Raw genomic sequence first — 27,876 nt, forward strand, 5'->3', positions numbered from 1 at the left:
TGTCCAGCTACCCACACAGATTCCACTAATCTTTCAGTCTCACTCTTTTCTAATTTCTAGCAAATCCCCCCAAAAATCCTATCAGCTGAGGGATACTTCTAGAACCACCTGAAATGTAAATTCAAGTATAGTTGAGGCCCCTAAGCTGTACATACCTGTGTTACTTCGGCCACTGCAGTAGCACACTGCTACAGCTACAGTGAGGATCAGCACCACAGTGCCTCCCACTGTTACTCCGATGTAGATGGTAAACCACACCAGTCCTGTCACATATTGTACCTATTGTGCCTATTACACATTTCCGAATCTTCTTATTGTAACTAGGCTAAACAGGATTAGACTATACAATATGATAAAGACTAAATGGCTCTATATCATATACATCCAATGTAATCACATGCATTACATATTATATTTGACAACATAAGTGTATAAGCACACTGAAAGTGTATGGAAGGGATTATTATGTTATCCAGGTACCTGGGGTGGTTGTGTCATTACTACACTTTACTGTCATAGAGGCAGTTTTCCAACTGACTAGGTTGGAGGCGTTGCACTTTACACTGATGTTTCCCTCTGCTGGTGAGAGAGAGAAGTGAATCTGCTGGGCGTCCCTGTAGATCTCATTGTCTCTCTCCCAGGTGTAGGTAATGTTGGAGTAGCAGGACACGTTGCACACCAGCCATACCGTACAGGAGTGATTGGCCAATCGCTTGATGTCTGTCTGGATATAGGCTCTAACCAACCAGGAGAGAGACAGAAACTCATAATCAGTCTTCTAAATTAACCCTACCATAGCCATACCACCTGGAGAAAGACGACTTGAAAATGTGATGGATATTTAACAAAGCATGGTGAGTAAGGTCAGTATGAAACCATAAAACCGGTGTTATAGTTTAAAGATCATCAGCCATGGTTATGGATATAAATAACAATGATATCAAAATAGGATGCAAAAATGGTGATAACAGCCTACCGTGGACCTTCAGAGTGATGGCCTTACTGCCAATCTGACCTTTGTCCCTTTCACCTGTAAGTAGTCAGTTTTCTGACTGTTAAACTGAAGTTTTTGGTGATCATCTTTAGTTTCCCCTCAAACTGGGATCCAGGTGAATATACAACTTCTGAGTTGAATTCTGCAATATCCTTTCCCATATACTTCCACTCCAAGGATTTGATTTGTCCACTCTCTAAGCCTGCCAGCAGCTCCACGGAGTCCCCCACTCTCTTGTTGATGATCAGAGGAACACCTACACCTGAAACACACAAATACACACGTTATTCTGACATCAATCAATGGTTGCACACTATGTTACAGTGATCTTATTACTGTGTAATTATTGATGTAGTTCGATGTAGCAGTGCTGTAATCACTCATTGTTACACTGTAATACTTGTTACAGTGTGCCTACATGAATAACTACACAATAATAAACTGCAATGCAGAGTCTTGCCTAATCAATAATGGATTTGGTTTTATATAGCACATTTCCAGGTTTCATTTACATTTACATTTACGTCATTTAGCAGACGCTCTTATCCAGAGCGACTCACAAATTGTTGCATTCACCTTTACAATAGTACATCTATATCTTTTTTTTGGGGGGGGGGGTTAGAAGGATCACTATATCCTATCCCAGGTATTCCTTAAAGAGGTGGGGTTTCAGGTGTCTACGGAAGGTGGTGATTGACTCCGCTGTCCTGGCGTCGTGAGGGAGCTTGTTCCACCATTGGGGTGCCAGAGCAGTGAACAGTTTTGACTGGGCTGAGCGGGAACTGTGCTTCCGCAGCGGTAGGGGGGCCAGCAGGCCAGAGGTGGATGAACGCAGTGCCCTTGATTGGGTGTAGGGCCTGATCAGAGCCTGAAGGTACGGAGGTGCCTTTCCCCTCACACCTCCGTAGGCAAGCACCATGGTCTTGTAGCAGATGCGAGCTTCAACTGGAAGCCAGTGGAGTGTATGGAGGAGCGGGGTGACATGAGAGAACTTGGGAAGGTTGAACACCAGACGGGCTGCGGCGTTCTGGATGAGTTGTAGGGGTTTAATGGCACAGGCAGGGAGCCCCGCCAGCAGCGAGTTGTAGTAATCCAGATGGGAGATGACAAGTGCCTGGATTAGGACCTGCGCCGCTTCCTGTGTGAGGCAGGGTCGTACTCTGCGAATGTTGTAGAGCATGAACTTACAGGATCGGGTCACCGCGTTGATGTTAGCGGAGAACGACAGGGTGTTGTCCAGGGTCACGCCGAGGCTCTTAGCACTCTGGGAGGAGGACACAATGGAGTTGTCCACCGTGATGGCAAGATCATGGAAAGGGCAGTCCTTCCCCGGGAGGAAGAGCAGCTCCATCTTGCCGAGGTTCAGCTTGAGATGGTGATCCGTCATCCACACTGATATGTCTGCCAGACATGCAGAGATGCGATTCGCCACCTGGTTATCAGAAGGGGGAAAGGAGAAGATTAATTGTGTGTAGTCTGCGTAGCAATGATAGGAGAGACCCTGTGAGGATATGACAGAGCCAAGTGACTTGGTGTATAACGAGAATAGGAGAGGGCCTAGAACTGAGCCCTGGGGGACACCAGTGGTGAGAGCACATGGTGCGGAGACGGATTCTCGCCACGCCACCTGGTAGGAGCGACCTGTCAGGTAGGACGCAATCCAAGAGTGAGCCGCGCCGGAGATACCCAACTCGGAGAGTGTGGAGAGGAGGATCTGATGGTTCACAGTATCAAAGGCAGCAGAAAGGTCTAGAAGGATGAGAGCAGAGGAGAGAGAGTTAGCTTTAGCAGTGTGGAGAGCCTCCATGACACAGAGAAGAGCAGTCTCAGTTGAATGACCAGCCTTGAAACCTGAATGATTTGGACCGAGAAGGTCATTCTGAGAGAGATAGCAGGAGAGCTGGCCAAGGACGGCACGTTCAAGAGTTTTGGAGAGAAAAGAAAGAAGGGATACTGGTCTATAGTTGTTGACATCGGAGGGATCGAGTGTAGGTTTTTTGAGAAGGGGTGCAACTCTCGCTCTCTTGAAGACGGAAGGGACGTAGCCAGCGGTCAAGGATGAGTTGATGAGCAAGGTGAGGTAAGGGAGAAGGTCTCCGGAAATGGTCTGAAGAAGAGAGGAGGGGATAGGGTCAAGCGGGCAGGTTGTTGGGCGGCCGGCCGTCACAAGACAGGGGAGGGGAGAAAGAGGTCAAAGCATAGGGTAGGGCAATGTGAGCAGGACCAGCGGTGTCGTTTGACTTAACAAACGAGGATCGGATGTCGTCGACCTTCTTTTCAAAGTGGTTGACGAAGTCATCCGCAGAGAGGGAGGAGGGGGGGGAAGGGGGAGGAGGATTCAGTAGGGAGGAGAAGGTGGCAAAGAGCTTCCTAGGGTTAGAGGCAGATGCTTGGAAGTTAGTGTGGTAGAAAGTGGCTTTAGCAGCAGAAACAGAGGAGGAAAATGTAGAGAGGAGGGAGTGAAAAGATGCCAGGTCCGCAGGGAGGCTAGTTTACCTCCATTTCCGCTCGGCTGCCCGGAGCCCTGTTCTGTGAGCTCGCAATGAGTCGTCAAGCCACGGAGCAGGAGGGGAGGACCGAGCCGGTCGGGAGGATAGGGGACATAAAGAGTCAAATGATGCAGAAAGGGAGGAGAGGAGGGTTGAGGAGGCAGAATCAGGAGATTGGTTGGAGAAGGATTGAGCAGAGGGAAGAGATGATAGGATGGAAGAGGAGAGAGTAGCAAGAGAGAGAGAGCGAAGGTTGCGACGGCGCAATACCATCTGAGTAGGGGCAGAGTGAGTAGTGTTGGAGGAGAGCGAGAGGGAAAAGGATACAAGGTAGTGATCAGAGACTTGGAGGGGAGTTGCAGTGAGATTAGTAGAAGAACAGCATCTAGTGAAGATGAGGTCAAGCATATTGCCTGCCTTGTGAGTAGGGGGGACGGTGAGAGGGTGAGGTCAAAAGAGGAGAGGAGTGGAAAGAAGGAGGCAGAGTGAAATGAGTCAAAGGTAGATGTAGGGAGGTTAAAGTCACCCAGAACTGTGAGGGGTGAGCCATCCTCAGGAAAGGAACTTATCAAGGCGTCAAGCTCATTGATGAACTCTCCAAGGGAACCTGGAGGGCGATAAATGGTAAGGATGTTAAGCTTGAATGGGCTAGTGATTGTGACAGCATGGAATTCAAAGGAGGAGATAGACAGATGGGTCAGGGGAGAAAGAGAGAATGTCCACTTGGGAGTGATGAGGATTCCAGTGCCACCACCCCGCTGACCAGATGCTCTCGGGGTGTGCGAGAACACGTGGTCAGACGAGGAGAGAGCAGTAGGAGTAGCAGTGTTTTCTGTGGTAATCCATGTTTCCGTCAGCGCCAAGAAGTCGAGGGACTGGAGGGTAGCATAGGCTGAGATGAACTCTGCCTTGTTGGCCGCAGACCGGCAGTTCCAGAGGCTGCCTGAGACCTGGAACTCCACGTGGGTCGTGCGCGCTGGGACCACCAGGTTAGAGTGGCAGCGGCCACGCGATGTGAAGCGTTTGTAAGGCCTGTGCAGAGAGGAGAGAACAGGGATAGACCGACACATAGTTGATAGGCTACAGGAGAGGCTACGCTAATGCAAAAAGATTGGCATGAAAAATGAACTAAACAACTGGGGATGCGAGAGAGCAGGGCCTCCCTCACTAACAATTCACTGAAACACTAAAACGCTAAAATATAACTTTTCTAGGTACCACTAGAAATTAAAATTGATGTAAACTACAGTGGTTCAATGTTTCCAGGAATAGGCTCAAACTAAGTTTATTCCGCTAGATAGCTTGGTACAGTATTCTTCCGTGAAAACCCACCTAGTGCGCCGTGTCCTATGACGCCGTTTATGCTGTACTTGGCACTTTACATATTTTCACATTATATCTTTATGTATCTGAGTGTGTGGGTCCTTTTTTACTTCATTAAAGTCCCCTCCTCCCCCACATTCAGTAGAACAGGATGAGATGACAGGAAAAGAGAAGTGGGGGTGGATCTGATAACCTCTCCTCAGCTCACAAGTACAAATCCCACCGTTTACTGTGTAATTATTCACCACCAGAAATGCATCATATACTGCATGGGCAACATTATAATTACATATCAGTCTGAAATAATGTTTTATAAACCCTTACAAAACAAATGTCAGTCATGAATTAAGAAAAAAATACAGTTAGAGTTCATTGAAGTATTTAAGACATAACTGCAGTTATCCTAGTCTGGCAATGTATCATATTATGTAAAATAAACAATAATTTGATACAGTACCATATGACCTTAAATCTAATGAATGACACCCATTAGGCACAGGGTCGTAAGATCTGTTGTGTTCTAGAAGTACTACAACAGCTGCTGACCCAACCACACCATTGGCACACATTCAAAACTGCAGAATACATACATCATGATATGTTCCTGAATATAGGTATTATGTAGGTGTTATCACACATTAATAAAGCAAACACTTCGAGATATCCAACCAATCACTGATGACTAGGCATTCTACAGGCAACACACACCATGTAAAGACCAACAACGAAGTTAGAGAAAGAAACGGTTTTCATTAGTTTATCATGCAAGCAAGCACATGCAATAGATCCTGTTTGGGGATGATTCTACCCTCTTGGTTTCACATTAGAATAAGGAGACCGTTGAAAAGACCCTAAGGAGCCAACTGACTAAAGTCAGTATGTGGTTATCCATTTAGTCAAGACAAAATGTGTCCTGTTTGGTTCCAAACACAAAGTGAAAAACTCTCCAACTTCTCAGTCAAGTTTAATGTTGTAGCGATGAAGGAAAAATGCTCTGTTACATACATTGGGATGTGAACTGGACCAACACATGACATGCAAACTTGTGGTTCTGAAGGTCATTGGGAAGGTTCTCTCCAGGACAAAGTTACTGGGAAGGTTAGCCAAGTTCCTGTATACAGAGTCTAAGAGGACCCTGGCAACATCTATGATACAGTGCCACTATGACTATGCTTGTATCTCATGATTCAGTGGCATAACAAAAAATCTGAAGGACAAACTTCAAATGGCCCAAAACAAACTAATGAGAATTATACTCAAGCTCAGCCATAGAGACGCACGTTGGTCATAATCATTTCAGGGAACTGATTGGCTTCCAGTTGATCTGATGGTGGTGCAGATTAAACTGTTGATAGTTTTTAAAGTGATACATGACCCCCCCAATTACCTGTCTGGTTATTTCAATTTCATTAGAGACCCTCATAGCCATCACACCAGAGCCAGTGTTGCCAATATGAGACAGATGCTCTATAGGTGTCACGCCTGCTCCCTCTTCCCCTCCCTGGAGCTCGAAGGCGCCAGGCTCCCCAGCATTACGCACTCCTACCTTTCCCCTGTCACACGCATTATTTGACTCAGCTGGACTCAATCACTTCTGTCATTACCTCCCCTGTATCTATCTGGTTCCCCGCTCTATTCCCTGCTGCAGCATTGATTGTCATGTCCTTGTTTTCCCGTGTGCTGATGCTGTGCCTGTCTTGTTTCATGTCTGTTCTTCATTAAATGTTGAACTCCCCGTACCTGCTTCTCGACTCCAGCATCGGTCATTACAGAATGCTGCAGCCACCACACGAAGCATTGGGGAGTGCTGGCTTTCCGGTTGGTGGTGACGTCGGTTCCGGGGCCGCCACCGATGGAACCGGGGGTGCCTAAGCCTTGTGTATATTTTCTTTCAAGAGGATCACAATGGGGATACATTTTTAATCTTGTTTGTGTCATCCTCGTTGATGGTTGCATTGCGTTTATTTTGTGTTTAAAATGTTTAAATAAATAAAAATAGTTACAAAACTTACCATACTGGAAGGTAGAGAGTAGGATAAGTAGTATTCCCTATTTGGAGAAGCAGGAGAAAGGACCACCGGACATCTCTTTAAGGTGTTGTATGACTGTTTCCTCTGGCTACATGTCCTTATCTATCACTGTCACTGATAGCTAGCAGTTGTCATGTCCTGACCCTGGTATGAGGTCATTTTCCCCTGGTAGATTGGTCAGGGTGTGACAGGGGGGTGTTATTGTCTACGTGTTTTGGGTTTTCTGTTTTCTATGTGGGTTGTTTTGAGTTTCATTCTATGTTGTCATTTTCTACGTTGTGGCCAGGTATGGTTTCCAATCAGAGGAGGCTGTCTATCATTGTCTCTGATTGGAAGCCATACTTAGGCAGACTGTTTTCCTTTGGGGTTTGTGGGTGGTTGTTTCCGTTTAGTCATGTGTACCTGACGGGACTGTTGTTGTTCTGTTGTTAAAGTGATTTCATTAATCTGTTGGGGTTAGGGGCAGTATTTTCACGGCCGGATAAAAAACGTACCCGATTTAAACTGGTTACTACCCTTGCCCAGAAACGAGAATATGCATATAATTAGTAGATTTGGATAGGAAACACTCTAACGTTTCTAAAACTGATTGAATGGTGTCTGTGAGTATAACAGAACTCATATGGCAGGCCAAAACCTGAGAAGATTCCATACAGGAAGGCCCTGTCTGACAATTTGGTGTCCTTCTGTTGCATCTCTATCGAAAATACAGCATCTGTGCTGTAACGTGACACTTTCTAAGGCTTCCATTGGCTCTCTAAAGCTGCCAGAAATTGGAATGGGGTGTCTGCTGTCTCTGGACAAAGTACAGCAGCAGAGTTTGTAAGTGGTCAGCCTGGGGACAGTGAGACTGAGATGCGCATTCACGAGACTTCTCCATTTTTTCTTTCAGCCTTTGAATGAATACAACGTTGCCCGGTTGGAATATTATCGCTATTTTACGAGAAAAATAGCATAAAAAAATGGATTTTAAACAGCGTTTGACATGCTTCTAAGTACGGTAATGGAATATTTTGAAAATTTTTGTCACGAAATGCGCTCGCGCGTTACCCTTCGGATAGTGACCTGAACGCACGAACAAAATGGAGGTATTTGGATATAACTATGGATTATTTGGAACCAAAACAACATTTGTTGTTGAAATAGAAGTCCTGGGAGTGCATTCTGACGAAGAACAGCAAAGGTAATCCAATTTTTCTAATAGTAATTCTGAGTTTAGTGAGCCCCAAACTTGGTGGTTGTCAAATTAGCTAGCCTGTGATGGCCGAGCTATGTACTCAGAATATTGCAAAATGTGCTTTCGCCGAAAAGCTCATTTAAAATCTGACATAGCGTTTGCATAAAGGAGTTCTGTATCTATAATTCTTAAAATAATTGTTATGTATTTTGTCAACGTTTATCATGAGTAATTGAGTAAATTCACCGGAAGTTTTCGGTGGGTATGCTAGTTCTGAACATCAAATGCTAATGTAAAAAGCTGGTTTTTGATATAAATATGAACTTGATTGAACAAAACATGCATGTATTGTATAACATAATGTCCTAGGAGTGTCATCTGATGTAGATCATCAAAGGTTAGTGCGGCATTTAGCTGTGGTTTGGGTTTTTGTGACATATATGCTTGCTTTGAAAATGGCTGTGTGATTATTTTTGGTAGGGTACTCTCCTGACATAATCTAATGTTTTGCTTTCGCTGTAAAGCCATTTTGAAATCGGACAATGTGGTTAGGTTAACGAGAGTCTTGTCTTTAAAATGGTGTAAAATATTCATATGTTTGAGAAATTGAAGTTAGAGCAGAGCTATTTGTATTTCGCGCCACACGATTCCACTGGCTGTTGACTAGAGTGGGACGCAAACGTCACACCTAGCCCATAGAAGTTAAATACAAAGAATGAGAACTGTACACGCTGCACCTTGGTCTCCATTCAACGACCCCTGTGACAGCAGTTGACTATCCAAAACACACAGAGAAGAAAGAGTAGAGAGGAGAAAGAACAGAGACTTCCTTTTTGATGTGGGCTGCTTTACTATAAATAATTCCTGTATATTAGCTGAAAAATAAGTTACTTTCTATAGTTGCTCTCTGAAAATAACCCTTCACTCAGCTTGAGCGTTAGATGATGAGACGTGGGTGAGTTTGCGGTCTGTCACTGTGTTGATCAGTCTGATGGTGGTGGTTTTGGAGCATGTGTTTCCTAGCTGCTGCTGGTTGTGTGTTTAATGGTCATGGTGTTTCACAGATACCGGTAGCTTTGTTACTTTGTGAGCAGACCACTCAATGTTGCAGAGAAAGAGAAAGGAGAGAGATAGAAGGCTCGGGAGATGAGAGAGAAAGACAGAGAGCGAGATTGAGAGCGAGACGGAGACAGAGAGAAAGAAAGACAAAGTGCAAGGGGGGTGAGAGTGTGTGTGGGAGGGTGAGAGAGAGCAAAAATGTCATAACAGTGTCGGTGCAGTTTCATCTTGGCTTCATATGCCTGCAGAAGTGTTTGCATGACTTCTTCTGCATGCTCATAGGTCAGTGTGGCTGAGGGAAATGAAACACCTTGTCACGCCCTGGCCATAGAGAGGGTTTTGTTCTCTATTTTGGTTAGGCCAGGGTGTGACTAGGGTGGGCATTCTATGTGCCCTTTTCTTTGTTTTGTGTATTTCTTTGTTTTGGCCGGGTATGGTTCTCAATCAGGGACAGCTGTCTATTGTTGTCTCTGATTGGGAACCATACTTAGGTAGCCTTTTCCCACAGGGTTTTTGTGGGTAGTTAATTTCTGTTTAGTGTTTTCCACCTTACGGAACTGTTTCGGTTCTTCTCTTTGTCATTTTTGTCATTGTCATTCTTCCATCACTCCAACCCTCTATCCCTCCATCCTTCCATCCCTCCATCCCTGACCCCCTCAAGGACCTGCAACATATCACCACACAAAGTTGTTTAGGACATGCTGTAACGGCCGTCGAAGGGAGTAGACAAAGCGCAGCGGGTTGAGTGCTCATTTTTAACTTTTATTGAACATGTAAAGAAAACAAGAAACGAACGACAGCTTAACAGTTCCGTCAGGTACAAAACACTAGACTGAAAACAACCACCCACAAACACAAGCTGAAAAACCTCTACTAAATAGGACCTCCAATCAGAGACAACAAGAAACAGCTGCCTCCAATTGAAGGTCAAACAAAACCCCTAAACATAGAAATAGAAAAACTGGACATAGACATATACTAACATAGAACATATACCAAAACCCCCGAAACACATAAAACAAACACCCCCTGCCACGCCCTGACCAAACTACAATAACAAACAACCTCTTTTACTGGTCAGGATGTGACAGTACCCCCCCAAAGGTGCAGACCCCGGATGCACCTCACACAAAAAAATAAACACAAAAAAATTAACCCCAAAATAAAAAAATTATCCTAAACTAAAGGGAGGGAAGGGAGAGTGGCTACCGTCACCGACGACTCCCGTGCTACACCCCCCCCCAAGGTGGCTCAGGCTCTGGCCTTAGTCCCCAACCTAACCTGTCCACCCCCGCTGAAGACCTCGGGCTGAAGCGCGTCGCTGGAGACCTCGGGCTGATGCGCGTCGCTGGAGACCTCGGGCTGAAGCGTGACTCTGGGAGCTCGGGACTGGAGGGCGACTCTGGGAGCTCCGGACTGGAGGGCGACTCTGGGAGCTCCGGACTGGAGGGCGACTCTGGGAGCTCCGGACTGGAGGGCGACTCTGGGAGCTCCGGACTGGAGGGCGACTCTGGCTGCGCCGGTTCTGGACTGTAGGGCGACTCTGGCTGCGCCGGTTCCGGACTGTGGGCCGTCTCTGCCGGCTCCGGACTGTGGGCCGTCTCTGCCGGCTCCGGACTGTGGGCCATCTCTGCAGGCTCCGAACTGTGGGCCGTCTCTAGATGGGGTACTGTCGCCGGAAGCTTTGGACGGGGCACTGTTGCCGGACACTCTGGACGGGGCACTGTTGCCGGACACTCTGGACAGGGCACTGCTGCCGGACACTCTGGACGGGGCACTGTGCCGGACCTCTGGACGGGGCACTGTTGCCGGACACTCTGGACAGGGCACTGCTGCCGGACACTCTGGACGGGGCACTGCTGCCGGACCTCTGGACGGGGCACTGTTGCCGGACACTCTGGACGGGGCACTGTTGCCGGACACTCTGGACGGGGCACTGTTGCCGGACACTCTGGACAGGGCACTTTTGCCGGACACTCTGGACGGGGCACTGTTGCAGGACACTCTGGACGGGGCACTGTTGCCGGAAGTCCTGGACAGGGAATGCGCACTGGAAGCCTGATGCGTGGGGCTGGTACTGGAGGTACCAGACTGGAGACATGCACCCCAAGGCTAGTGGTCCCGTGTGGCTCAGTTGGTAGAGCATGGTGTTTGCAACGTCAGGGTTGTGGGTTTGATTCCCACGGGGGACCAGTACGGAGAAAAAATGTATGAAATGTATGCATTCACTACTGTAAGTCGCTCTGGATAAGAGCGTCTGCTAAATGACTAAAATGTATATGTAGTGCGAGGAGCAGGATGAGCTGGACTGAGCTGATGGCCTGGTGCATGGGGCTGGTACTGGAGGTACCAGGCTGGAGACGCGCACCCCAAGGCTAGTGCGAGGAGTGGGAACAGGATGTACTGGGCTGACGCACTGGAGGCGTGGTGCTGGCTTTGGAGGCGCCAGACTGGAAACACACACCTCAGGGCTAGTGCGAGAAGCGGGAGCAGGACGAACTGGACTGGGCTGATGCACTGGAGGCCTGGTGTGTGGTGCTGGCTTTGGATGCGCCAAACTAGAAACACGCACCTCAAGGCTAGTGCGAGGAGCAGGAACTGGATACACTGGGCCATGGGTAAGCACTGGAGGTCTGGAGTGCACAGCCTGCACAACCCTTCCTGGCTGAGTGCTCAATGTAGCCTTGCCACGCTGAGGAGCTTCCACCGATCGCACCAGTCTTTGAATGCTTCTTCTCACTGCAGTGCGCATTTCCCCATAGCTCGGTGCTTTCTTGACTCGATGCTCCCCATAATAAGCACGAGGAGTTGATTCAGGTCTATTGCTTAACTCTGCCCAACTCCCCGTGTGCCCCCCCCCAAAAAAAATTGGGGGGGCTGCCCAAAAAATTGTCCTCCCATAATTGCTGTTCCTTCTGCCAGGTCCATCCTTCAGCCTGGTGCTCCAATCCCCACTGCTTGGTCATCTTGTGGTGGGTGGTTCTGTAACGGCCGTCGAAGGTAGTAGACCAATGCGCAGCAGGTTGAGTGCTCATTTTTAACTTTTATTGAACACGTAAAGAAAACAAGAAACGAATGACAGCTTAACAGTTCCGTCAGGTACAAAACACTAGACTGAAAACAACCACCCACAAACACAAGCTGAAAAACCTCTACTAAATAGGACCTCCAATCAGAGGCAACAAGAAACAGCTGCCTCCGATTGAAGGTCAAACAAAAACCCTAAACATAGAAATAGAAAAACTAGACACGGACATAGACATATACTAACATAGAACATATACCAAAGCCCCCGAAACACATAAAACAAACAACCTGTCACGTCCTGACCAGCAGAGGGAGTAGTTGTTTAATATTTGGTCAGGATGCGGCAGAAGTTGTGTGTTGTATTGTCCTTTCTAGTTGTTCTGTTTCTGTGTTAGTCTGTGTGACTCCCGATCAGGAACAGCTGGATATCGTTGTTCCTGATTGGGAGTCATATATTAGGTGTGTGTTTTTCTCTTGGGGTTGTGGGTTGTTTATTTTTACACTGCTAAAGTATCTGTATAGCCTGTAGAACTGTTACTAGTCGTTCTTGTTTATTGTTTTCCCGTGTTCACTTTATTCAAATATAATTAAAGATGAGCATACATATCCCGGCTGCATTTTGGTCTATTCAACACGGCTACATTCGTGACAGAACAACCCACCATAAAGAGACCAAGCAGCGGAGAAAGGAGCAGCAGTTGGAGTATATGGACTATAGAGAGAGATGGACTTGGGAACAGATTCTGGCCGGAGAGGGCCCGTGGAAGAAGGCTGGGGAGGACCAGGAACGCTACCGCGGAACACGACTGGCGAGGAAGCCGGAGAGGCACCCCCAAGAATTTTTTGGGGGGGCACACGGGTAGTTTGGCTAGGCCAAGGAAGAGCCATAAGCCAGCTACCCGTGAGTATGTGGAGGAGCGTATGGAGTGGAGGGCGCTGTGTTTTGCTGAGGTGCGCACAATCTCGCCCATACGCACGCACAGTTCGGTGCGAGCCATTCCAGCCCCTCGCAGATGCCGTGCTAGAGTGGGCATCCAACCTGGTAGGAGGATGCCTGCGCAGGGCGTCCGGTCGCCGGTACGCCTCCTAGGACCAGGCTACCCTACGCCCGCTCTACGCACGGTAACCATCAAGCCCCTGCACAGCCCAGTTTGCCCTGTACTAGCACCCCACTCGTACAGGGCTGCTAGTTCCACCCAGCCAGGACGGTTGTGCAGGAGGTGCGAGCAAGACCACCTGTGCGCCTCCATGGCCCAGTCTGTCCAGTTCCCGCCTCTCGTGCTGACCCGGAAGTGCGTACCTCCAGTCTGGCACGACCAGTACCAGCACCATGGATAAATTTTCCAATGAGTCAGCCTAGTCCTATTCAGCCTGTTCCCGCTCCTCGCACTAGCCATAGGGTGTGTGGTTTCAAACTGGCAGTTCCAGTACCAGCACCACGCCTCAGGCTTATAGTGCGTAATAGTAGTTCCTTCCCGCACTAGCCCTAGGGTGCGTGTCTCCAGCCTGGTACCTCCTCTACCAGCCCCACGCATCAGGCTTCCAGTGCGTCAGCCCAGCCTCGAGAGTTCGGAAACAGTGCCCCGTCCAGAGGATCCGACAACAGTGTCCAGTCCAGAGTATCCGGCAACAGTGTCCGGTCCGGAACCAAGGGAGTCTGCCTGCGATCGGAACCGAGGGAGTCTGCCTGCGACCCGGAACCGAGGGGGTATTTTTTTTTTTGTGGTTTGGGTGATTGTTGTGTTTTCTTTTTAGGTGCATTCGGGGTATGCACCTTTAGGGGGGGGTACAGTCACGTCCTAACCAGCAGAGGGAGTAGTTGTTTAGTATTTGGTCAGGACGTGGCAGAAGTTGTGTGTTGTATGTAGTTTCTAGTTGTTCTGTTTCTGTGTTAGTCTGTGTGACTCCCGATCAGGAACAGCTGGATATCGTTGTTCCTGATTGGGAGTCATATATTAGGTGTGTGTTTTTCTCCTGGGGTTGTGGGTTGTTTATTTTTACACTGCTAAAGTATCTGTATAGCCTGTAGAACTGTTACTAGTCCTTCTTGTTTACTGTTTTCCCGTGTTCACTTTATTCAAATATAATTAAAGATGAGCATACATATCCCGGCTGCGTTTTGGTCTATTCAACACGGCTACATTCATGACACACCCCCTGCCACGCCCTGACCAAACTACAATAACAAACAACCTCTTTTACTGGTCAGGACGTGACACATGGAGTCAAATAAACTCTTAAGTATTAAACAAAGAGACATACTTTAAATAGATACATTATACTTTGATATCAGAGCATTAGTTCCATATTAGTATCATATTAAGTATCAATAGCATATGGCTATTAGTCTTAACCTGTTGGAGATAGGGGGCAGTATTTGCACGGTCGGATAAAAAACGTACCCGATTTAATCTGGTTACTACTCCTGCCCAGTAACTAGAATAAGCATAAAGTTTCTAAAACTGTTTGAATGGTGTCTGTGAGTATAACAGAACTAATTTGGCAGGCCAAAACCTGAGAAGATTCCAAACAGGAAGTGCTCTCTCTGACTATATCTTGGCCTTCTTGATCATCTCTAACCAAAACAGGGGATCTCTGGCATGACGTGACATTTTCTAACGCTCCCATAGGCTCTCAGAAGGCGCCAGAAAGATGAATGGTGGCTTTGCAGGCCCTGGCTGAAAAACATTAGCGCATTTTGTAAGTGGTCGATCTGAGGACAATGAGACTGGAGGCACGTGCATAAGCCGACACCATGTTTACTTTCTCTCTCTTTGAACAAAAACAACGACTCCCGGTCGGAATATAATCGCTTTTTTACGAGAAAAATAGCATAAAAATTGATTTTAAACAGCGGTTGACATGCTTCGAAGTACGGTAATGGAATATTTTGAAATTTTTTGTCACGAAACGCGCCGGGCCCTTGTTTACCCTTCGGATAGTGTCTTGAACGCACGAACAAAACGCCGATATTTGGATATAACTATGGATTATTTTGAACCAAACCAACATTTGTTATTGAAGTAGAAGTCCTGGGAGTGCATTCTGACGAAGAACAGCAAAGGTAATCAAACTTTTCTAATAGTAAATCGGAGTTTGGTGAGTACCACACTTGGTGGGTGTCAAAATAGCTAGCCGTGATGGCCGGGCTATCTACTTAGAATATTGCAAAATGTGCTTTCACCGAAAAGCTATTTTAAAATCGGACATAGCGAGTGCATAAAGGAGTTCTGTATCTATAATTCTTAAAATAATTGTTATGTTTTTTGTGAACGTTTATCGTGAGTAAATTCACCGGAAGTGTTCGGTGGGAATGCTAGTCACATGCTAGTCACATGCTAATGTAAAAAGGTGGTTTTTGATATAAATATGAACTTGATTGAACAAAACATGCATGTATTGTATAACATAATGTCCTAGGATTGTCATCTGATGAAGATCATCAAAGGTTAGTGCTGCATTTAGCTGTGGTTTGGGTTTATGTGACATTATATGCTAGCTTGAAAAACGGGTGTCTGATTATTTCTGGCTGGGTACTCTGCTGACATAATCTAATGTTTTGCTTTCGTTGTAAAGCCTTTTTGAAATCAGACAGTGTGGTTAGATTAACGAGAGTCTTGTCTTTAAAATGGTGTAAAATAGTCATATGTTTGAGAAATTGAAGTAATAGCATTTCTAAGGTATTTGAATATCGCGCCACGGGATTACACTGGCTGTTGAGTAGGTGGGACGCAAGCGTCCCACTGGCCCAGAGAGGTTAACTGGGGCTGTACCTGGCTTCAATTGAGAATAGACCGAATCTACCTCATGTGTGGTTGCTGTTTCTGTAAGGAATGAGGATAAAACATCAGCATAATATAACAGTTATACACAGAATATTATGCATCTAGTCAATTTGGGGTCAGAGGTGTGTGGTTATGATAGGGGGAAAATGAAAGGAGGGATGTCCAATCTTACCTTTCTTCTTGGCTTTGGCCTTCTGTTTAAGGTCAACCTCAGCATAGGTCACATCACATCCAGTTGCTGCTGAAAATGGACATTTCCAGTCAATAAATTAAGGAATTAGATTATTCAGCATCTTTTTTGAAACTCCAAAAACACACATTTAGATTTCACTGACTGCCAACCTGTAGAATGGGTCTCACCTTTGGTGTTCCCGGTCTTGACCTCAGAATAGACTGGATTTTCTTCTGGATCAGCTGTCATTTCTGAGGAGGAGGAGAGAATTTGTTTGTTTTTATCAAATTTGATGAGTAAAAAACACTGCTACATTTTGTATTAATTTATGTGACAGTTGAGAATTACTTTTCTTTTTCTTGTCCAACTTTTTGAGTTGAATCTGTGCGCACATCACTTGATCCAGCAGTAGCAGCACCAGCATCTGAAATATACAGGTAATACACTAATATCTCTACTTACTGTTAATATGTTAGTAATATTAAACATATGAAGAACAAAAGCAACAACAACTCTATACTGTATTCATGCTAAAGTTAAAATACAGGTAGCCTAGTGGTTAGTAACCAAAAGGTTGCTGGGCCAGTAACCAAAAGGTTGCTGGATCGAATCCCTGAGTTGACAAGGTAAAAATCTGTCATTCAGCCCCTGAGCAAAGCAGTTAACCCACTGTTCCCCAGGTGCCGTGGATGTTGATTAAGGCAGCCAACCGCATCTCTCTGATTCAGAGGGGTTGGGTTAAATGTGGAAGACATATTTTATTTGAAGGCACTCAGTTGTACAACTGACTAGTTATCCCCCTTTCCCAGTACCATTGTCATTATTGTCTGAGGGTGTGATTGTGTCATAGATGTTAATGCCACCTGTTGGTCAAAGAAGAGAGAGAAAGATTAATAGGTTGGTTTTCCCTCAGCTTGATAAGGGACATAGAGTATGGTAACATGTATATAAAGTGAATGGTGAAAAGTCAGTATGTGTAGTTACAGAGAGGAGAGTGACAGTGGTCTGGGATGAGAGACTGACCATGCTGTAGATGTGTATACCCAGCATCAGGAGCCTGGCCCTGGGTAGATCGTCGGTCCTGTTGGGGGTCCAGGTTGGTACTCTGGGGCTGGGGGGGCCTACAGGGAGAGAGATACTCATGAAACACACAGATTATATTTTACTGTATGAAAAGGAACTCACACTGCTCACACTGCCCTACCCTGTGCTTTGTCCTTTTTCTCCCCTCTCTCTCCAGATGAAATCTCGCGTCTTGTGACGGCCGGCCACCCAACAACCTGCCCGCTTGACCCTATCCCCTCCTCTCTTCTCCAGGCCATTTCCGGAGACCTTCTCCCCTACCTCACCTCGCTCATCAACTCATCCTTGACCGCTGGCTATGTCCCTTCCGTCTTCAAGAGAGCGAGAGTTGCACCCCTTCTCAAAAAACCTACACTCGATCCCTCCGATGTCAACAACTACAGACCAGTATCCCTTCTTTCTTTTCTCTCCAAAACTCTTGAACGTGCCGTCCTTGGCCAGCTCTCCTGCTATCTCTCTCAGAATGACCTTCTTGATCCTAATCAGTCAGGTTTCAAGACTGGGCATTCAACTGAGACTGCTCTTCTCTGTGTCACGGAGGCTCTCCGCACTGCTAAAGCTAACTCTCTCTCCTCTGCTCTCATCCTTCTAGACCTATCTGCTGCCTTTGATACTGTGAACCATCAGATCCTCCTCTCCACCCTCTCCGAGCTGGGCATCTCCGGCGCGGCCCACGCTTGGATTGCGTCCTACCTGACAGGTCGCTCCTACCAGGTGGCGTGGCGAGAATCTGTCTCCGCACCACGTGCTCTCACCACTGGTGTCCCCCATGGCTCAGTTCTAGGCCCTCTCCTATTCTCGCTTTACACAAAGTCACTTGGTTCTGTCATATCCTCACATGGTCTCTCCTATCATTGCTATGCAGACGACACACAATTAATCTTCTCCTTTCCCCCTTCTGATAACCAGGTGGCGAATCGCATCTCTGCATGTCTGGCAGACATATCAGTGTGGATGACGGATCACCACCTCAAGCTGAACCTCGGCAAGACGGAGCTGCTCTTCCTCCCGGGGAAGGACTGCCCGTTCCATGATCTCGCCATCACGGTTGACAACTCCATTGTGTCCTCCTCCCAGAGTGCTAAGAACCTTGGCGTGACCCTGGACAACACCCTGTTGTTCTCCACTAACATCAAGGCGGTGACCCGATCCTGTAGGTTCATGCTCTACAACATTCGTAGAGTACGACCCTGCCTCACACAGGAAGCGGCGCAGGTCCTAATCCAGGCACTTGTCATCTCCCGTCTGGATTACTGCAACTCGCTGTTGGCTGGGCTCCCTGCCTGTGCCATTAAACCCCTACAACTCATCCAGAACGCCGCAGCCCGTCTGGTGTTCAACCTTCCCAAGTTCTCTCACGTCACCCCGCTCCTCCGCTCTCTCCACTGGCTTCCAGTTGAAGCTCGCATCCGCTACAAGACCATGGTGCTTGCCTATGGAGCTGTGAGGGGAACGGCACCTCCGTACCTTCAGGCTCTGATCAGGCCCTACAGCCAAACAAGGGCACTGCGTTCATCCACCTCTGGCCTGCTCGCCTCCCTACCTCTGAGGAAGCACAGTTCCCGCTCAGCCCAGTCAAAACTGTTCGCTGCTCTGGCACCCCAATGGTGGAACAAGCTCCCTCACGACGCCAGGACAGCGGAGTCAATCACCACCTTCCGGAGACACCTGAAACCCCACCTCTTTAAGGAATACCTGGGACAGGATAAAGTAATCCTTCTAACCCCCCCCCCCCCCCTTAAAAGATTTACATGCACTATTGTAAAGTGGTTGTTCCACTGGATATCATAAGGTGAATGCACCAATTTGTAAGTCGCTCTGGATAAGAGCATCTGCTAAATGACTTACATGTAAATGTAAATGTAGTTGAAAGACAGGTGTACTCACCAGAATATTCTGTTGCAACAGGAATCTGTAATGAGAAATGCATACTAATATACTGTTTCAAGTCATTACTGTTTTAAACTTTTGTTATTAGACATTTTTCTCCTAAACATGAACCAAAAAGATAAATGAGAATTGATAAAAGTCTCACCTTTGGCTTTTTTATATCGACACAGCAGTACCAGGAAAATGGCCAGTAGAACACCAGCAACAACCAACCCACAACCACTCCTACTAGGACTGATGTAGACGTTCCAGGAGTTACGCCTGGAGAGAGAACAGCAAATTACCGTCAGACTCTGAGGTAGTTGTAGAAAATTTAAAAAAGTAGTGGACAAAGCAAAACATTACTACACATTTCTACACAGACACGTACACACACACAACATCAGTCACAGTGAAAGTGACAAGATCACTGATGATTGATGATATGGATCTGTACTGGATCTCTCCCTGACACCAGTAGAGACCCTGGTCAGACTCAGCAGCTCTACTGATGGTGAAGGTGGCTCCTGTTGTAGTGTGTCTGCCAGACAAGGTCACTACTTTCTTAGTGTTGTCTTTGTACCATGTGTAGCTCCAGCCACTGTCAGATCCCACTGAACATGTCAGAGTTACTGTCTTTCCAGTGTCTGCAGGGTTTGGATTTACGGTCAGCGTAGTTTCAGGCAGAGCTAAGAAAACAAAGATCAGAATGTAAAATTTGGATACATTCTTGGTTATTAAAAATAATATATCTGTTGTAGTTAAGTTTTGATGAAAGTTGAGTTTACATACTGTAGGGGTATGTTGACTCTATTCAGTTAGAATTTACAGTGTTTACAGTACGGTATTTACATTAACCCTCCTTGGCTCAGAATTCAGAAAGTCCAGATAGTGATTGAAGATAAATAATAATGAACTCATCAGTGACGTTGATGTGGAGAGATAAGCTGAGATATGAATTTTGGGGCGGTCTTGTCCTTGTTCCCTCGCACTGGTACTGACCAGCCTGGTCAGAGAGAGAGATGGTGGTGGTTTTACTGGTCTGACCTGAAATATGTTCTTCATTTATTAACCAGTGGTTAGTCCAGCCTGTGAAGTCTGTCACAATGCAGCTTCTATCAGATACAGAGGTACCATTCTCTGGAATTCTTATCTTCACATTGTCAAATCCTCATCATCCCTCAATAACTTCAAGCGCAGACTGGGGGTCAGCCTGATGAACAAAACTACCAAATAATCCCCTTCATGTAGCCTAACTCTCACTCACACACACAAACACATGTACATACATATAATCAAATATGTTTTTTCTTGTTTACTGAATATATTATGTACACTTATAATTAATATGCTTTGTTTAACTGATTGAACAAACTTTTTTAACTTATATTTGTGGTGTGGTTTTCATATCAGCTATTTTGGGCTTTTAACCTCAATAAATAAAGAAAGACAGACAGACAGACAGACAGACAGACAGACAGACAGACAGACAGACAGACAGACAGACAGACAGACAGACAGACAGACAGACAGACAGACAGACAGACAGACAGACAGACAGACAGACAGACAGACAGTGTAGGCCTCCCCTCAAACCGTTGCTAAGTTGTCAGGTGGCAAGCCTAGACAGCTAACCTTAGTTGTCCCCCCCCCACACACACACACAGAGTGTAGTTTAATTTTGCTTCACATCATTACATTTTGAAGACATGAATCCACTACTTTTTTACTTTTTACCTTGTAATGTATAGAGTTTGAGACGCTGTGTGAAGAAACAAGGTAAACATCTGGGGTTTATTATCGCCCTCTTCAGGGCAGACCTGTAACTACTCCACATTCTTGTGGAACACAATATAGAAACTAAGATGTGATTGGTCACATAGCAACAACATAACACCTCAGTCCACTGGGTCTGTCCCCTTATTCCTTCCTCTCTCTATGTCATCATATTAGTTTATATTATATGTTTCTCAGGCTCATGCTACAACCTGATTAAAAGCAGTAGTGACCAACAACTCCATTACTCTGCAGTCGGTAAACACAGTGTAACCAAACAACGTCATCAGTTACCACATTTATTGTGCATATATGACATACTTCATATTCTATGAATTAAACATTTTCTTGTCCAATAAAGGAAATAGTTAGCTAACAATATTCAAAATACAGAGAAATACATGAATCATCATCATCGCAGAGTTGCACATAAAGTGTACTCCATTCTAAGCCTCTGGAAAGTCTTCCGGACCCCTACAGTACCTGTGGCTGTGACACGAATGGGGCTTTGACAGAATTAGAAAGGTACAGATGCTTAAAGAGAAACAGAAAAAATAGCATCTGATGTCATGTTCATCTCTACACAACTTCCTCTTACTGTAAAAGTAAATGGACACATAAGCACTGTGGTCTTTCTGTGGGAGGAAGAGAGAACTATAGTATATATCAGAGAAATAAACTTAGTGGATTAAACATAGTTGTACAAAAAGTGAAGTCAATATTGCATTTATCATACCTGGCCATGTTGACATGTTCAGTACAATCTTTCATGTTGCTAAGAGAGGTGTCAAAGGTTTGACGTCATGGCATGTTTATCATTTGGTTTATGTTGTAGCTATTTGCAGGTCAACTGCATGTAGATGTTCTTGAGTTACAATCTGTCAACTGTTCAAAGTAATAGCCCAGGAAAGTAGTGATCACAGTGATAGATTGAATGTAAAAGAGAAATGAATAAGTGAACTACAGAAAATGCTGCAAGAACATTGTCATTCTTATCTCTGAAAAGGACATAAATCCCTGCTCAACTTTTCATGTGTACTCATCAGCCCAGCAACTAGGTTTTCACAGGTTTTTGCAATATGATTACAACCAATTCTCTATGTGACTCTCTCTGATCACGGTGGGAAAATACAGCTTCACACAGTGCCTTCCTTCACAAACCCACACTGCTAAATTTGAAGCGAGCAAACCATGACCGCTAAACTATGACAAACAAGTGACCTAATGTGAAGTTCCTCAGCCTTTTAATTTCATACACTTTGCACTGGAAAAAGTCAAACTTAACCAATTGCTTATTTCACGTTATTATGCAAGTTGAGTGGACTTCAAAATGACAAGAATTTGAGCCAAAGTGTTACAATCTTTTATCAACCAACTTTTTCTTGAAGTCAGCTTGTTGAGTAAAATACAAAATGAATGTTTGCTGAAAACAACTCAAAACGACACTCATCATCATTATCAATATTCCAGCATGATCTCTTGCAGGTTGATTTTCAGAATGGTTTGTTTCAATACCTGTGTATTTGTATGTACTATGATTGGTTGATTAATCTTATGCTACACAAACATAGATTACATTTACATTACATTTACATAACATAGATATTTCTAAACTAATCCAATCTGTTAGTAGTTTGACTTATTTCACCGATTACTGATATGTTTGTTCCAGTTTATATAATTTAGGTAGTCTCAATAATCAATCTTCTCTACCCCAGCAGTAATTCTGGATGCAGGTTGCGTGTGACTGAAAGTTTCAATTGTTGGATATCCTAAATTTGGATGGATTCCAATAGAAATGACACATCACTTTGCAAGCTGGCATAATTTGACTAAACCAGGAGTTTCAGACCAGTGTGTTAGGGTGTAACTAGGCCCTCAGGGGCTTTATGATATATGTAATGTGTTGTCATAATGAGTTTAATTTTAAAGATAACATATTCACTTAGACATTCACTTGGTGAAGGCTACAGTGCTGAAAACCATTCAATACAACAATCATGCCTCTGTCGCTAACAAATACAGTCGTGAGTGGTAATTACAATAAACTCTAAATGCAAGTCTCTCAAGGTATGCAAATAAGGTAGAATTATTTTTGATTCTCTGAACAGCATATTTTTTTAGATTGAACTGAATTCCATCTGGTTATTGGGACAGACATGAATGCCATTGTGGACATGGGGACAAATCAAATAAGACCATCTACAATCAACACGCAACCAAGGCTCTCCAGCATATACTCTCTGATTACAACCTCATTGATGTCTGGAGAGCACATAATCCTAACGCAAAAGAGTACACTTTCTATTCACAGGCATAAATCAACCTCACTAATCAATGTCATACTATTAACTACAACTATTTTCTTTAATCTAGAAAATAGAAATTCGACATATGAGCTTGTCTGATCACGCCTTCTACTGCCTATTACACATTTCTGAATCTTCTAATTGTATCTAGGCCCTCAAAGAAAGGTATAAGGCCTTATGATATAATGTATATATGAGAATCATCAAAGGGAGATGGAAATAAAGCAAATAGTGTAGGTTGTGATGAAATTTAACAGTAACAACTAGGCCTATCTACAGAATATACACGTGTAAGATGCAGAGGATGCAGAGGGTTACATATCTATGGAATGCCCAGCCTATGACCACGTCCTGTTCAGCTCACAGTACTTTCTGGTAGGGAGAGGAGCGTGCCTTCTGGAAGTCCAAATGTGATCTTGTCATACAGAGTCTGCGGCTACATGTGACAGATAATCAAGAAGAAACTGTTTCAGCATCAAGAAAGGTAGTGACTATTCTCAAAGTAGACTCCATAGTCTTCCATTCAACCACAGACATTTTACCATTATGACCATTTATATCTTACCTTGTTCAATCTTGGGATAACCAGATCATTGACAGTTTCATAGATGGATATTGGGTTTACATGACTGTTTGATCTTGTCTGGAATCAAAATACAGCCCATTACAATACAGTACATACAGCTTCCACACATTCAGATACATAATAACGACAATGCATACTTACATCTCTAATTCTTGTGTTGTCCATAATATCAGCATATATTGCGTTGTCAGTTTGATCTGCTGTGTTTTATAAGAACAAAATATCAACAAATCAGAAACATTTTATACAGGATATCAACAAACATACCCAGGAATTAATGAGGGGTCTCACTCTTTTTCAAATTTCTAGCAAATCCCCCCCAAAAATCATATCAGCTGAAGAATACTTCTAGAACAACCTGAAATGTCACTTTAAGTAAAGCTGAGGCCCCTAAGCTGTACATACCTGTGTTACTTCGGCCCCTGCAGTAGCACACTGCCACAGCTACAGTGAGGATCAGCACCACAGCGCCTCCCACTGTTACTCCGATGTAGATGGGAAACCACAACAGTCCTGTCACATAATGTACAACACACATGATTAGACTATACAATATGATAAAGACTAAATGGCTCTATATCATATACATCCAATGTAATCACATGCATTACATATTATATTTGACAACATAAGCATATAAGCACACTGAACGTGTATAGAAGGGATTATTATATTATCTAGGTACCTGGGGTGGTTGTGTCATTACTACACTTTACTGTCGTAGAGGCAGTTTTCCAACTGACTAGGTTGGAGGCGTTGCACTTTACACTGATGTTTCCCTCTGCTGGTGAGAGAGAGAAGTGAATCTGCTGGGCGTCCCTGTAGATCTCATTGTCTCTCTCCCAGGTGTAGGTAATGTTGGGGTAGCAGGACACGTTGCACACCAGCCGTACCGTACAGGAGTGGTTGGCCAATAGCTTGATGTCTGTCTGGATCGCCACCTTGGATATAGGCTCTGACCAACCAGGAGAGAGACAGAGACTCATAATGAGTCTTCTAAATGAATCCTACCATAGCCATACCACCAGGAGAAAGACTTGAAAATGTGATGAATATTTAACAAAACATGGTGAGTAAGGTCAGTATAAAACCACAAAATCTGTGTTATAGTTTAAAGATCATCAGCCATGGTTATGGATATAAATAAGAATGATATCAAAATAGGATGCAAAAATTATGATAACGCCTACCGTGGACCTTCAGAGTGATGGTCTTACTGCCAATCTGACCTTTGTCCCCTTCGCCTGTCAGTAGAAAATCCCCTGAGTCTTGCAGTGTCAGTTCTCTGACTGTTAAACTGAAGTTTTTGGTGTTCATATTTAGTCTCCCCTCAAACTGGGATCCAGGTGAATATACAACTTCTGAGTTGAATTCTGCAATATCCTTTCCCATGTACTTCCACTCCAAGGATTTGAAATGTCCCCTCTCTAAGCCTGCCAGCAGCTCCACGGAGTCCCCCACTCTCTTGTTGATGATCAGATGAACACCTAAACCTGAAACACACAAATACACACGTTATTCTGACATCAGTCAATGGTTGCACACTACATTACAATGATCTTATTACTGTGTATTTATTCATATAAGTACGATGTAGCAAGTTTTGTAATTACTCATTGTTACACTTTAATACTTGTTACAGTGTGCCTACGTGAATAATTACACAATAATAAACTGCAATGCAGAGTCTTACCCAATCAATAATGGATTTGGTTTTATATAGCACATTTCCAGGTTTCATTTATGCTGTACGTGGCACTTTACATATTTTCACATTATATCTTTATGTATCTGAGTGGGTGGGTCCTTTTTGACTTTATTAAAGTCCCATCCTCCCCCACATTCAGTAGAACAGGATGAGATGACAGGAAAAGAGAAGTGGAGGTGGATCTGATAACCTCTCCTCAGCTCACAAGTACAAATCCCACCGTTTACTGTGTAATTATTCACCACCAGAAATGCATCATATACTGCATGGGCAACATTATAATTACATATCAGTCTGAAGTAATGTTTTATTAACCCTTACAAAACAAATGTCAGTCATGAATTAAAACAAAAAGTCAGTTACAGTTCATTGAAGTATTTAAGACATATCTGCAGTTATCCTTGTCTGGCAATGTATCATATTATGTAATAGAAACAATAATTTGATACAGTCCCATATCGCCTTAAATTTAATGAATGACAGCCATTAGGCACAGGGTCGTAAGATCTGTTGGGTTCTAGAAGTACTGCAACAGCTGCTGACCCAACCACACCATTGGAACTCATTCAAAACTGCAGAATCACTTCATCATGATATGTTCCTGAATATAGGTATTGTGTAGGTGTTATCACACATTAATAAAGAAAACACTTCGAGATATCCAACCAATCACTGATGACTAGGCATTCTACAGTCAACACACACCATGTAAAGACCAACAATGAAGTTAAAGAAAGGAAAACCACCAGCTTTCTCTATCATGCAAGCAAGCACATGCAATAGATCCTGTTTGGGGATGATTCTACCCTCTTGGTTTCACATTAGAATAAGGAGACCGTTGAAAAGACCCTAAGCAGCCAACTGACTAAAGTCAGTAAGTGTTTATCCATTTAGGCAAGACAGAATGTATCCTGTTTGGTTCCAAACACAAAGTGAAAAACTCTCCAACTTCTCGGTCAAGTTTAATGGTGTAGCGGTGAATGTAAAAATGCTCTGTTACATACATTGTTATGTGAATTGGACCAACACATGACATGCGAACTTGTGGCTCTGAAGGCCATTAGGAATGTTCACTCAAGGACAAAGTTCCTGGGAAGGGTAGCCAAGTTCCTGGATAGAGAGACTATGAGGACCCTGGCAACATCTCTGATACAGTGCCACTATGCTTGTATCTCATGGTGCAGAAGCGTAACAAAAAATCTGAAGGACAAACTTCAAATGGCCCAAAACAAACTAATGAGAATTATACTCAAGCTCAGCCATAGAGACGCACGTTGGTCCTAATCATTTCAGGGAACTGAACTGGTTTCCAGCTGATCTGGTGGTGGTGCAGATCAAACTATTGATGGTTTTTAAAGTGATACATGACCTTTCCCCCAGTTTCGTTAGACTCTCATAGCCATCACACCAGAGCCAGTGTTGCCAATATGAGACCACAGCTCTATAGTAGCATGGCTGGAAAAAGCGCTTTCCTTAACACAGGTACAGAGGAATGAAATGGTGTACCAAACCATATAAAATCAATCAATACACTAGGGAGTTTTAAGATAAACCTTAAGACATGGTTTATGGGTAAAATGCTTCAAAACTGCTTAAGTCTAATTGTTTCAATTAACGTTACTTGGTAATCTATTTTATTCCTTTTACGGTTTCCTCCCTATTAATAAGATGTATTTGAGAAATGTTTTGTTTTCATGTTATCTTGTGTATATTTTTGTTTTCATGTATTTTCAAGAGGACCGCAATGGGGATATGTTTTTAAACAAGTATCATCCTCATTGATGGTTGTTTTGCAGTTGTATTGTGTTTAAAATGTTCAAATAAATAAAAATAGTTACAAAACTTACCATAGTGGAAGATGGAGACTAGGAGAAGTAGTGTTCCGTGTTTGGAGAAGAAGAAGAACGGACCACCAGACATCTCTTTAAGGCGTTGACTGTTTTCTCTGGCTGTATGTTCTTATCACTGGCACTGATAGCTAGCAGTTGACTAACCAAAACACACCGAGAAGATAGAGTAGAGAGAAGAAAGATAAGAGACTTGCTTTTGAGGGCTATTGTTCTATTTAATTACTACTGTAAGTTAGTTGAAAAGGAAGTCACATTCTATAGTTGCTCTCTGAAAATAACCCTTCACTCAGCTTGAGAGTTAGATGATGAGGTGTGGGTGTGTTTGGGGTCTGTCACTGTGTTGATCAGTCTGATGATGGTGGTTTTGGAGCATGTGTTTCCTAGCTGCTGCTGGTTGTGTGGTTAATGGTCATGGTGTTTCACAGATACCGGTAGCTTTGTTACTTTATGGGCAGACCACTCAATCTTTCAGAGAAATAGGGAGATAGGGGGCTCGGGACTAAAGAGAGAAAGACAGAACGATATTGAGACAGAGACAGCGAGGAAGAAAGACAAAGAGGGGCGAGAGAGCAAAAATGTCATAACAGTGCCTGCAGTTTCCTCTTGGCTTCATATGCCTGCAGAAGTGTTTGCATGACT

At 44.4% G+C, this 27,876-nt stretch overlaps 1 protein-coding gene across 2 annotated transcripts; it reads right to left on the reverse strand.

The window, feature by feature from the left end:
* Positions 1–55: 55 nt before the first annotated feature.
* On the reverse strand, positions 56–27,671 carry LOC106609004 (natural killer cell receptor 2B4-like). 2 transcript variants are annotated; one of them, XM_014207326.2, is made up of 7 exons: positions 27,235–27,671; positions 24,870–25,172; positions 24,365–24,634; positions 24,085–24,192; positions 23,821–23,879; positions 23,659–23,736; positions 21,070–23,529 (listed from the first exon to the last, which is right to left on the reverse strand). In XM_014207326.2, exons 1-7 carry the CDS (start codon positions 27,305–27,307, stop codon positions 23,449–23,451), a joined length of 972 nt encoding a protein of 323 aa, XP_014062801.2. In that variant the 5' UTR covers positions 27,308–27,671; the 3' UTR covers positions 21,070–23,448. The 2 variants fall into 2 exon arrangements, with proteins under 2 accessions (XP_045577745.1, XP_014062801.2); XM_045721789.1 differs by lacking the exons at positions 21,070–23,529; positions 23,659–23,736; positions 23,821–23,879; positions 24,085–24,192 and adding an exon at positions 56–263.
* Positions 27,672–27,876: the final 205 nt, after the last annotated feature.

This window comes from Salmo salar, chromosome ssa07 (genome assembly GCF_905237065.1).
Source record: "Salmo salar chromosome ssa07, Ssal_v3.1, whole genome shotgun sequence".
Taxonomy (NCBI): domain Eukaryota; kingdom Metazoa; phylum Chordata; class Actinopteri; order Salmoniformes; family Salmonidae; genus Salmo; species Salmo salar.